The sequence below is a fragment of the Plecotus auritus genome (genome assembly GCF_963455305.1).
Source record: "Plecotus auritus genome assembly, chromosome: 2".
NCBI lineage: Eukaryota > Metazoa > Chordata > Mammalia > Chiroptera > Vespertilionidae > Plecotus > Plecotus auritus.
The window spans coordinates 69,846,963-69,858,487 of record NC_137771.1 but is presented as its reverse complement, the minus strand read 5'-3'; the positions used below and the strand labels follow the sequence as shown (position 1 = coordinate 69,858,487).

Sequence of the window (11,525 nt, the reverse complement as noted above, 5' to 3'; positions counted from 1 at the left end):
GTGCTGGGAAAACCGGATATCTGCATGTCACAGAATAAATTGGACTCTTATCTTAAACCATACCCCAAAACTACTCAAAATGAATCAAATACTTAAATGTAAGATTTGAATCTTAAAACTGCTAGAAGAAAATTCAGGGAGAAAGCTTCTTGACATTGGCCTTGGCAATGCCGTTTTGGATCTGACACCAATAGCACAGACAACAAAAGCAAAGTAGACAAATAGGATTATAAAATAAAAAGGGTTTTCACACCATAAGATACAATCAATAAATGAACACGCAGCCTCTGGAATGGGAGAAAATATTTGCAAACCATATATCTGATAAAAGGTTCATATAAGAAGTATATAAAGAACTTCTACAACTCCATAGCAAAAAAACAAATAAACCAATTTTAAAAATGAACAAAGTAACTGAATAGACATTTTCCAAAGAAGACATAGAAATGACCAATAGGTATGTGAAAAGGCATTGAACATCACTAATCACCAGGGAAATGCAAATGAAAACCACAATGAGATATCACCTCCCACTTTCCAGAATGTGTATTAAAAAACAAAAAGAAAAGAAAACAAATGCTGGCAAGAATGTGGAGAAAAGCAAATCCTTGTACACTCTTGGTGGGATTGATTATTGGTGCAGTCACTATAGAAAACAGTATGTAGTTTTCCCAACAAATAATTAAATAAATAGAATTACCATATGATCCAGCGAGCCCACTTCTTGATATGTGTATAAGGAAATGAAAACATCAAAGAGAGATCTGCACTCCCATGTTTGCTGGGGCATTCATTGTGCACAAGAACCAAGACTTGGAGGTAACCTAAACATCCTTTGAAGGATGACTGGATAAAGAAAATCCGGTATTTACATACAATGGGATGTAATGCAGCCTTAAAAAATAAATACTGAAATTTGTGGCAATATGCATGAACCTGGTTCATGTTATGTTAAATAAAATATGGTAGATGCATATGCTACATGATACCACTTATATGAGGAATGAGAAACAATGAAAGTCAATGGAGCAGAGATTAGATGGGTGGTTGCCAGGGGCTGGTGGGGTGGCTGAGATATTATGTAAGAGCATAAAGTTTCAGTATGTGAAATTGATTTAAGGCAACGATTTTATTATTTATTTTTTTAAGATATATTTTTATTGATTTCAGAGAGGAAGGGAGAGGGAGAAAGAGATAGAGAAAATCATTGGTTGGCTGCCTCCTGCATGCCCACACTGAGGTTTGAGCCCACAACTGACCTGAAATCAAACAGTGTCCTCCTGGTTCATTGGTCAGCGCTCAACCACTGAGCCACACCAGCCAGGCAAGGCAGCAATTTTCAATCTTTCTTTTCTCATGGCACACATGAACTAATTTCTAAAAGAGCACGCTTAGTAATTAGTTTATGTGTGCCTTTAGAAAAGAAGATTGAAAATCGCTGAATTAAGGAATTAATTTTTTTAAATCATTTAAAAATATTTTTATTGATTAGAGAGGAAGGGAGTGTGTGAAAGAGATAAAACATCAATGATGAGAAAGAATCATTGATTGGCCACCTCCTGCACACCCCACACTGGGGATGGAGCCCACAACTCAGGCATGTGCTCTGACCGGTAATCAAACCATGACTTCCTGGTGGATATGTCGAAGCTCAACAGCTGAGCCATGACGACTGGGCATTTTTGACTTCCTTTACACATTTCTGCTACTCTCTAACCCCTGCCTCTGGCAACCCACAATCTATTCTGTTAATTAATTGCCTGAGTTTTTTGAGTCCACATGTAAGTGAGGTCATGTGGTATTCATCTTTCTCTGTTCTGACTTATTTAACTTAGTTTATGCTCTTAAGGTCCATCCATATTGCTGCAAATGGCAAGGTTTCCTTTCTTTTGTTATGACTAAGTAATATTCTATTATATATGTGTGCTACATTTTCTTTGAAAAAACATATTTTTATTGATTTCAGAGAGTAAGGGAGAAGGAGAAATAGAAATATCAATGATGAGAGAATCATTGACTGACTGCCTCCCACAGCCCTGCACTGGCGACTGAGCCCACAGCCCCGGTATGCGTCCAGACAGGGAATTGAACTGTGACCTTCTGGTTCAAAGGTTAATGCTCAACAACTGAGCCACTCTGGTCAGGTCACATTTTCTTTATTCATTCAGTTGTTGATGAACCCTTAGAGTGTTTTCATACCCTGGTTATTGTAAATAATGCTGCAATGAATATACCAGTACATATATATTTCTGGGTTGATGTTTTGTTTTATTTGGATAAATACCCTGAAGTGGAATTGCTTAATCATATGTTAGCTTTATTTTTAATTTTTGAGGACTCTTTATGTTTTCATAGTGGCGACATCAATTTCGGTCTCATCATTAGTGCACTAGGGTTTCCTTTTCATCAGCATTTGTTATCTCTTGTACTGTTGATAATAGACATTGGATATTTTAACTCTGATGAAGATTAATTTAACAATTGTTTTTCTTATATGTAGAGTTCATTTTATATGAACTTTTATCTCCCCCAAGATGAAAAATTACTTCTGTTTCCTTTTAGAAGCTTTCTTTTAGATATTAACTTTAACATTTAAGACTATGATTCAGCCATAGCTCATTTAGCTCAGTGAATAAAGCGTCGGCCTGGGGACTGAAGGATCTTGGGTTTGATTCCAGTCAAGGGCACATGCTCAGGTTGCTGGCTCTCATCATTGATATTTCTATCTCTCTCTCCCTCTCCCTTCCTCTTTGAAATTAATAAAAATATTTTTAAAAGACTATGATTCATCTCAAATTTATTTTTGCATGTGGTGTGATTTGAGTATCAACATTCATTTTCTCCCTCAAAATATGTTCCAACACAAAATCAGAAAGGCAGAGAGAACAATAGTCTAGTTTCAGTTTTACAGGATTATAGTTAAGGTTCTCAGAGGAATAAAAATAAATTTATTTCAAGTTTGAGTACAAGCTACTCTCTGAACTGTGGGAGGAAAAATAGACTAAGTAAAGAGAGAAGAAGAGACAGAGGTGAGTGGCCTTTGGACAGGACAGTAATTACCCAGAAAAATTTTGTAGGGAGGTAGGGTGAAGCATCCACACATAAATCCATTTTGCACAGAGGCATGTGCTTCTTCTACCAGTATTCCAGAGTCCCATCTGTGTCCACAGACCATTAGCCACCACCCAATCGAGTACAGCCACCAAGAACTGTACTCTGTCTGCACCTTGCAGTCCATTGTCCCAGGTCTCCCTTATTTGCAACCAGCCCATGAGCCATAGACTACTTGGCAGGAGTGATGATCAATGTGTCCCATGGCTTTGTTCACTTCCATTATCTTTGCCCTAAGTTCACAATACCCCAAACCTGTCCCAAAATCAAAGCAAACCCTTGAGCAATAGTATAGAACTGAGGATGTTTAGAAGGGTGAGGTATGTGAGGGAGAACAAGTCTACTCTGAACATAAGCTGCCTGATATCTCCTCATTGTAAAATGCATCCCATTATACAATGTAATGTGTCTCTAGACATATTAAATATGCCTGATTTCAAATATTGTATCCAGTTAAGAATCATGCTAATCACTCTTACTATAATTAATCACGAATTGAATCACTTTATAGAAAATAACATTGTCTTAACAGATTATTTCTTCTTTGAAAAGTTTATGGTTCAACAAAATTGCAAGCATCAGCCATAGCCAGTTTGGCTCAGTGGATAGAGCACTGGCTCACAGACACATTGATGTTTCTCTCTCCGCCTGTCCACCTTCCTTCCACTTTCTCTAAAAATCAATAGAAAAAATATTGTACGGTGAGGATTAACAAAACAAAAAAAATTGCAAACATCGTGATTTTAATTTCAGTTGAGAGGAAATTGTTTGACATAAGTTCCTCTTTCTTCTTGAGAAGCCGCTCACATTCCTGCTCATTTTTCCGCTCACATTCCTGAAAGAAAAAGTGGGGACTGAAATCACACTATTTATTTATTTTTTTATTTTATATATTTTATTGATTTTTTACAGAGAGGAAGAGAGAGGGATAGAGAGTTAGAAACATCCATGAGAGAGAAACATTGATCAGCTGCTTCCTGCACATCTCCTACTGGGGATGTGCACGCAACCAAGATACATGTACTTGAACAAATCAAACCTGGGACCTTTCAGTCCCTAGGCTGATGTTCTATCCACTGAGCCAAACTGGTAAGGGCTGAACTTGAACAATTTAAAATGGTTCCCACATTTGCGAAATTGTTTCCCCTGCCAATACCTATGTCATGAGTTTTTCAAATTTATTTTTAACTATGTGCATCTCTTAACTTCTATTATATACTTTCTCCTATGCGAACCAATAATATTTCTGGGCTTTATGTAGCTACAGAAATGTTCTTTCTCATAGCTTCTAAAATATTAGTGACTCAGATCTTATTCTTGGCTTTCTTCACCCACATGCATCATAGTGTTCCTGGGAAATATATCATTTTTTCCTTCAACTCTCATCTAGGTGGTGTATATTCTCAAATATATATCTAAGAAGGTGAGAAAGATTAGTGAATTCCATTGGGAAGTTTACTACGTAATTCAGAATCATGGCAGATGATTGATCAGGGAACTTAATACAATTCTCCAAAACTTGGTGGCAAGGTAACAGAAATAAGTTGAAGAGATCAGGGCCTGTGCAGTCTATATTGTATTTCTGGGTGGACATCTGGACTCTACAATGACTCATAGTAGAGCCTGGAGAACAGGAAGATACAGGAGCCTGGGTATGCATTTACATAGTTAATTCTGTAGCTGGTCACAGAGTCTTATTTCATTAGGTGCCTGCAGAGATAAAGTTATACCAGGTACTGAGGAAACAAAATCACCTTGAACTCCACTCAGTCAGATAGAAAGACCAGCTATTCTTCCATAAGGCAGGACTCAGAAATGATACTTATCCCTCATGATATTACAATTTCCTCATTTAAAAATTAGATTATAATAGTACCTACAATATAGTCTTACAATTTGATCACAGAATGACTGTAAAGCCATTGAACAGTGCCTGGCAATGAATAATTATTGTTTATTAGTGATCTAATAGTAAAGGATTCCATGAGATTTTATCCTGCAAGTATTACCTTTAGTAACCAGAGATGGTAACAGGTAGAAGCAGTAAGAGAATGTAGTGTCTGCTAGTGATTGGGCTAGAAAAGTGACATAATGCTCTACCTTCTAAGCAATGTTTTTGATTCTGTACAGTTGAAGTAAATATGACGATGACAGAATTGAATACCTGAAGTTTATGTTTTGCATTCCTCGCTTCCTCTGCCCTTACCTTCTCAAGCCTTTTCACATGTTCCTGATAATTGTTTTCTCTGTCTTCCCACCTCTGTTCATTCTTTTTTTGTACCTCCTCCAACATTTTTCTTCTGGTTGCTTCAGATTCAGCCTTTATACGTTGCACTGACAAAGAAAAATAAGCAGAGAAACATGAGGATGAAATTGTTATGGCTTATTTTGCCTTTCTCACCATCTTTTTTGTTTTATTCTTATTTCATGGAGAAAACCTCTTGTGATAGCTTTTGCACTCAATATGCAAAAGACAACTGTAAATAACAGTTAAAAATGTCCTTGAACTATGAAATATACTTGCTATTATTTGCACTACAAAATGATTTCCAGTGCATTGATGTTGACAGCATTTCTAGGGTTTCCCATCTATCTGGAATTTTTATTTTTTTGAACAGCTTTAGTGATGTATAATGGTAACACTATTTACTGCCAAATGCATTTTTATCTATCTATGATACATGTATACACCTGACAAACCACACCACACTCAAGTTAGGAACATACCTATGACTGAAACAACTCCTCATGCCCTTTGGCTTCTCCTGAACATAAAACCTCATCCCCATCACTAGACAAAACAACTGGCCAGTCTCTGTCACTAGAGAATAGTTTGCTTTTTCTAGAATTTTACACAAATGGAATCATAAAGTATGTAGACTTTTTTGTTTGCCTTCTTTCACTCAGCATATTTATTTTTGTAACATTGTTTTATGTATCAATAGTTTATTCCATGTTATTGCTCAGTAGTATTTTTTTGGTATGGATATGTTCAATTTTGTTGTGCATCTGTTTATGGACATTGGGCTTGTTTCCATTATTGGCTATTACCAAGAAAGCAGCTATGAACATTTTCAAACAAGTTATTGTATGTACATAAACTTTCAACTTTACTGAGGATATATTTGGGAGCAAAATGATTAGCCTGCATGGTAGGTATTTGTTAAACTTTTTAAGAAACTAACAAACTGTTTTCCAGAGCAATTTAAAATTTTACATTCCCACAGCAGGGTATAAGGGTTCCAGTTGCTTCACATCCCCACCAACACTTGAGATGTTTAGTCTTTTTAATTTTAGCCTTTCTAGAAGTGCATAGTGGCATCTCATTGTGGCTTGAATTTCCACTTTTCTAAGAAGCAGTGATGTTGTTAATAACTAATGATGTTGTTTAATGTGCTTATTGACATCCAAATATATATTTTTGATGAAGTATCTGTTCAAATTATATAATTTTTTTCCTCATACTTTGGTTGTTTGCTTTTCCAATTAGTGACACATTTGTTGAGTTTTAAGAGTCCTTGAAATATTGTGGATACAAGTCCTTTCTCCGATGTGTGATTTGAAAATAGCTACTTGCAATCTGCGTCTTGCCTTTTCATTCAATGAAAAGTCTGCTTTTTCAAAGAGCAGAGTTCTTAATTTTGAATTACAATTTATTATTTTTATATTCAGGGTGTTTTTAGCTGTTCTCACCTTCAATCTCATTTTGCATCTCTTTCTTCTGGTGTTTCTTCAATAACTCTTGAACCTAGTGATGCAACAGAAGTTAGAATTAAGAAGTAAAGACTATGAGTTTAAGCAAAACCCAGCAATAAAGCATTAATTCCATTTACTTTTTCACCCAAATAATAATCATTGTAGAATTCAAATAGCTCTTTGATGTTTTTGTCCAATGTTTCCAAACCTTTAGACCTGGTAGTAGGAGTGTGTACCTATGTGCCCTATGCAGGATCCCTCTGGGGTGGAGAGGGGCTGGGTCTGGGTTAGGCCTGACAACTATGTCAGGAATGTGTTGCAGTCCTAGAGATATTCTTTGGGAAGGATGGAGGTTTTGTTCTATTTCTCAGTTCCACTGAAGTAGGATGGCTACACCCATGTTACCCATAATGGGAACTGCTGACTCTCGAGAACACTGGCAATCAAACTCCAGGTAGGGACAAAAAATGCATTTACTCTGGATATGTAGAAAGAAGCAGGCTGATGTGGAAATGAATGCAGCAAATTTTAGAATTTTCAGCATCCCATATTTCATATCATGTATAATCTGAGACTTTGAGACTTTGAGCTCTATAACAGGTATTTTTGATGGTTATACCAAACATCATAAGAACTGAAGTCATAGTCACTTGGGGCACAAGGAAACTCTTTAATCACCACATACAGCAGTTCGGAGGACTGGAGCATGTTATTTGACCTCCCAAAACTCTAATACCACAGAAGGTGCTTAGTCTAAAGACTTAGGGCTTTAGAACGATCCAATTAACTTGTCATTTTAGGGAATCATTTGTAACTTTTGTTAAAACTTTTGCTTTTCCCTTCATGAGAAACCATGTTACTTACCTTTAGACTTTGCCCACAACAGGCCCAGACTTACTTTCTGCATGTATTCTGCCATTTTATCCCAATGTTTCTGTTCATTTTCATTTTCTATCTTCATCTCCTCCTTCAGTAGGGCTATGTTTTTCTTGAAGCTTCTCTTTTGTGCCTTCATTTTTTGCTGTGTTTCCCTCAATGTCTGCCTTAGAAGTTCCTGTTTCCTTTCCCCTGCCTCTGTCTTGGCCTGTGCAGCTGTTCCACAGTGGTTTTACAGAGAGAAGAAAATAACAGCTATACCTAGCTGTACTCGTCAAAGGTAAGAGATTAAAATGATTTTATAATGTCAGAGAGGCATCTCTGAATATTCTTACTAACAATATCAGCAAAACATGTTTCAGAATATGATGGAAAGGCACTGATTTCCTGAGGGAGCAATTAAAACTCACCTGGTTATTTTTAGATTTAGGCAAGTTATTCTAATCCTTTTGTGGAAACACCTTGTTTCAAGAAGGATTTGCTCTCACACATTAAAGTGCACTGCAGGAACCCCTCTTCCCCCCTGCCCTCCGTGATCACAGCTCTGCCCTGTACCTGCTAGAGCCTTCTCCCCAGCAGTGAGGGCCTTGTCAGCCTGCAGGATGGATTCCTTTGTTGCAGCCTGTGACTGCTTGAAGTTCTGGAGGACCTCCATTTGCCTGAGGAAACAAGGAGTACAGACTCTTCTTATTGGGAAAGTCATCGTTCAACAAAACTGAAAAACTGAACCTGTGAATTGGTCATCTTTCTTAGGATCCCACCATGGTTCCCTTCATTCCATGACCACAGTAAAAACTCCAATCACTTTAGTTAGAATAGAACCCTTTTTGTTACCTCTTTCTCAGCTCTACAGTCCTGTCCTAATGATGCCAGCCACCACCCACCTCAGGTTCTAGACAACCAGGTTTACGTGCAGTTCTACAAACACTCCTCCTCAATTGTTCACAGTTTTTGCACATTATTTTTCTTCTGACTGGATGCTTATCTACCCTTTCTTCACTCATATCATTTATTGATACTTCAACTTGTAGCTTCTACCACCTCTTCCAGGAAGCTTTGCTGAACTTCCTTCTGAGATTTGACTGGATGCCACATACATATACCTACCCTGCCACCTCTACCACTTACTGGCTGTGTGTTCTTCGGTCACTTATTAGCTTCTCGGTGCATATCATTTCTCAATTGTATGATGAGGATGACAGTAGTACCTAAAATCATACTATTCTGAAGATGGAATTGATAATCAAAAAACAGCACCTAAGTATATACTTGGTTTAGAAAGTGTATGCTCAATATATATCTGCCATCACCATCTTCATTTTTATCACTATTAGTGTATACCTGTATGATAACCATTATCCCCCCATCCAATTGGGATATCCAAGAGATGAGGAGTGGCCAGAGAAGATACTTGGAGTTCCAGAGTGATTTGCTTTCGCAGTAGCCTCATACATTCTCTGAGCACCTACCATGTGCTGGGCACTGGTCTGTGTGCTCGGTATCAAGTGGCGAACAAAATGGATACCAATTCCTGCCTCGTGGAGCTCTATTCTAGTTGGAGGAGACAGACAATACAGAAAGCAAATAAGCAGCATGCATAGTATATATATATTAGATGATGGAAAGTGCTCAGGAGAAAACAAGCAGGGACTGAGATAGAGAGCATCGGGCCTGAATTTATATAGAGGATGGTCAGGAAAGGCCTCTCAGAAAAAGAGAAATAAATGTGCTCTGTGACCTTAAGGAGGGCAAATGTAGTGAATCCTGGGAGCTGTAGCAGTTGGAGGAGGGGAGACTTTGAGAGGAAGAAGAAGACAAAGAATGAGGCTCCCTCTCTAAACACCATGATGTAGATATGTATAGGACCCAGGTACAGTTGGGAATGCAGGAATTCATTTATTTAAACTAGAATAAAAGGGCATTATTGTTTCTGGGCTGGCAGGGAAGAGAGGCTGTATCCAGGGTGTTTCTGGATGTGTCCAGAGCTGCCAGAGTCCCACAGGTGGGAGAGATCCTACGTTAGTGTATTCATCAAAGTGGGTGATTCATGCAATTAAGGGACAGAAAGCAGTCAAAGTGCTTTGACTGTCTCTTCACTTCCTCAAAGACAATCCTAAAGAACATTCATGTGTTCCCTGCTTTTCTAGCTGTGTGCATTAAAAAAGTAATTTCTCTGTCTTAGTTTGTTATCCATAAAATGGCAACACTAAAAAAAAAACACACCACACCACAATCTATTGGTCATTAAGGTCATTAAGAAGGTTATATATACGGTAAAATTTATAATGCTCTTAAAATCATTGTGTTGCATACTGAATCCTATGTTAGTATTTTTTTTATTTCTTTATTGATTAAGGTGTTACATATGTGTCCTTTTCCCCCATTAAGTCCCCATTCCCCCCACTCATGCCCTCATGCCCCTGTTGTCTGTGTCCATTGGTTAGGCTTTTATGCATGCATACTATGTTAGTATTGATTAAAAATTGAGTGTATATGAGGGCAGGGAGGTTAAGTTTTAAATGAAGGTGAAGATTTGGCTTTGGACTGAGTAATGACATCTCTCAATCCAGTTGTGAGCACGTGGAAGACACATCCCATGAGTAGGACTCTGGCAGGATAGGAGCAGCAGTAACAGCTGGGAGGGAGGACACTGAGGGGGGATGAGTCCTATAGGAGGAACCCAGAGCAATCCTGGGATGTCTGAGCACAGATTATGGAGTGGCTACCAGGCTTCAAATCACTTCCTGTCAATAAGACCTTGGAAAAGGAACTTACCGCTGTGAGCTCTGTGACCTGTGAGTTGGCATTCAATATTGTATGAGTTTCAGCATACTACATAGCTGTTGGAGATTTCTATAACTTAAAAAGTGAAACCCCCAATAGGTCTAGTACCCACCTGGCAGAATACATAATTATCACAATATTATTGAGTACATTCCCTAGGCTGTACTTTACATACCTGTGATGTTTTATAACTGCCCATTTCTACTCCTTAATTCCTTCCCCATTTTCATCCAGCCCCATCCTTTCTCCACCTGGCAACCAGAACCTTGGTTACTTCTAAACCAAGAAATCCATTCTGAAACAAAGCTCATATGTGTGATTAAAATGCATGGTGTTTTCAAAATAAAGTTCTTACCTGTTTTTTCTCCTCAGTGTAGGTTGGAGTGGTTTCTGTCACTTCTCTGTCTTTCACCAGATGGTTGGGCTTTTATTCACCTGTCTGATGTCATGTGACTTTCTAGAATTCCTGAAGACCCATTAATTAGAAGTGAAGGACTTAGAGTAATGTGAAACTGAAAGCACTGAGTACAAAGCACTGATTCAACAACCATCAAAGGAATTTCTGAAAGCTGTAAAATATGGAAGAGTACCTGGATTTTCACAGAATTTTTTAACTAGTCAGTTTGACAAAAGCTCTGCTCCTGGTGGTTGTGGTCAACAAGATGTGGCTCCCTCTTCCCTCTTTCAAGCAGGGTAAGGTATGTCACTGGGAGAGGCAGGCCACCTGTATTTCTCATTACCTTCAATACTGAGTTGAAGAAACTAAATTCCTGGAGGCTGGAACTGCCAGTCTGCATGCAGCCCCACTCATAGAGTGAAGGCTCTAGCTGATGCATAGGTGGGAGGAAGGATGGGGGCTGAGATTGCCTGGCCTGATCACCCTCCCTCTGGCTGAGTTGCAAGAAGGACTTTCCAACCTGGTAGAGGCAAGTAGAAAAGACCAGAGACTACCATCCCTGCCCAGGGAGAAGCAGTGGTTCAGAGATATTTTCCCAAGGAGAGAGGCAGTGTATAATCACAGAAATCACTGAATTTCTTCCCCAAAGAAATCATTTTAT

The 11,525-nt window shown here is 38.3% G+C and overlaps 1 protein-coding gene across 1 annotated transcript; it reads right to left on the bottom strand.

Annotated features, from left to right (window-relative positions):
* Positions 1–133: 133 nt before the first annotated feature.
* LOC308241098 (uncharacterized protein) lies at positions 134–10,870 on the bottom strand (the record flags this gene model as incomplete). The annotated part of the gene is made up of 5 exons (XM_080654650.1): positions 10,823–10,870; positions 6,805–8,342; positions 5,318–5,445; positions 3,812–3,946; positions 134–181 (listed from the first exon to the last, which is right to left on the bottom strand). The coding sequence occupies exons 2-5, from the start codon at positions 6,821–6,823 to the stop codon at positions 134–136; spliced, it is 330 nt and encodes a 109-aa protein (XP_080510776.1). The 5' UTR covers positions 6,824–8,342; positions 10,823–10,870.
* Positions 10,871–11,525: the final 655 nt, after the last annotated feature.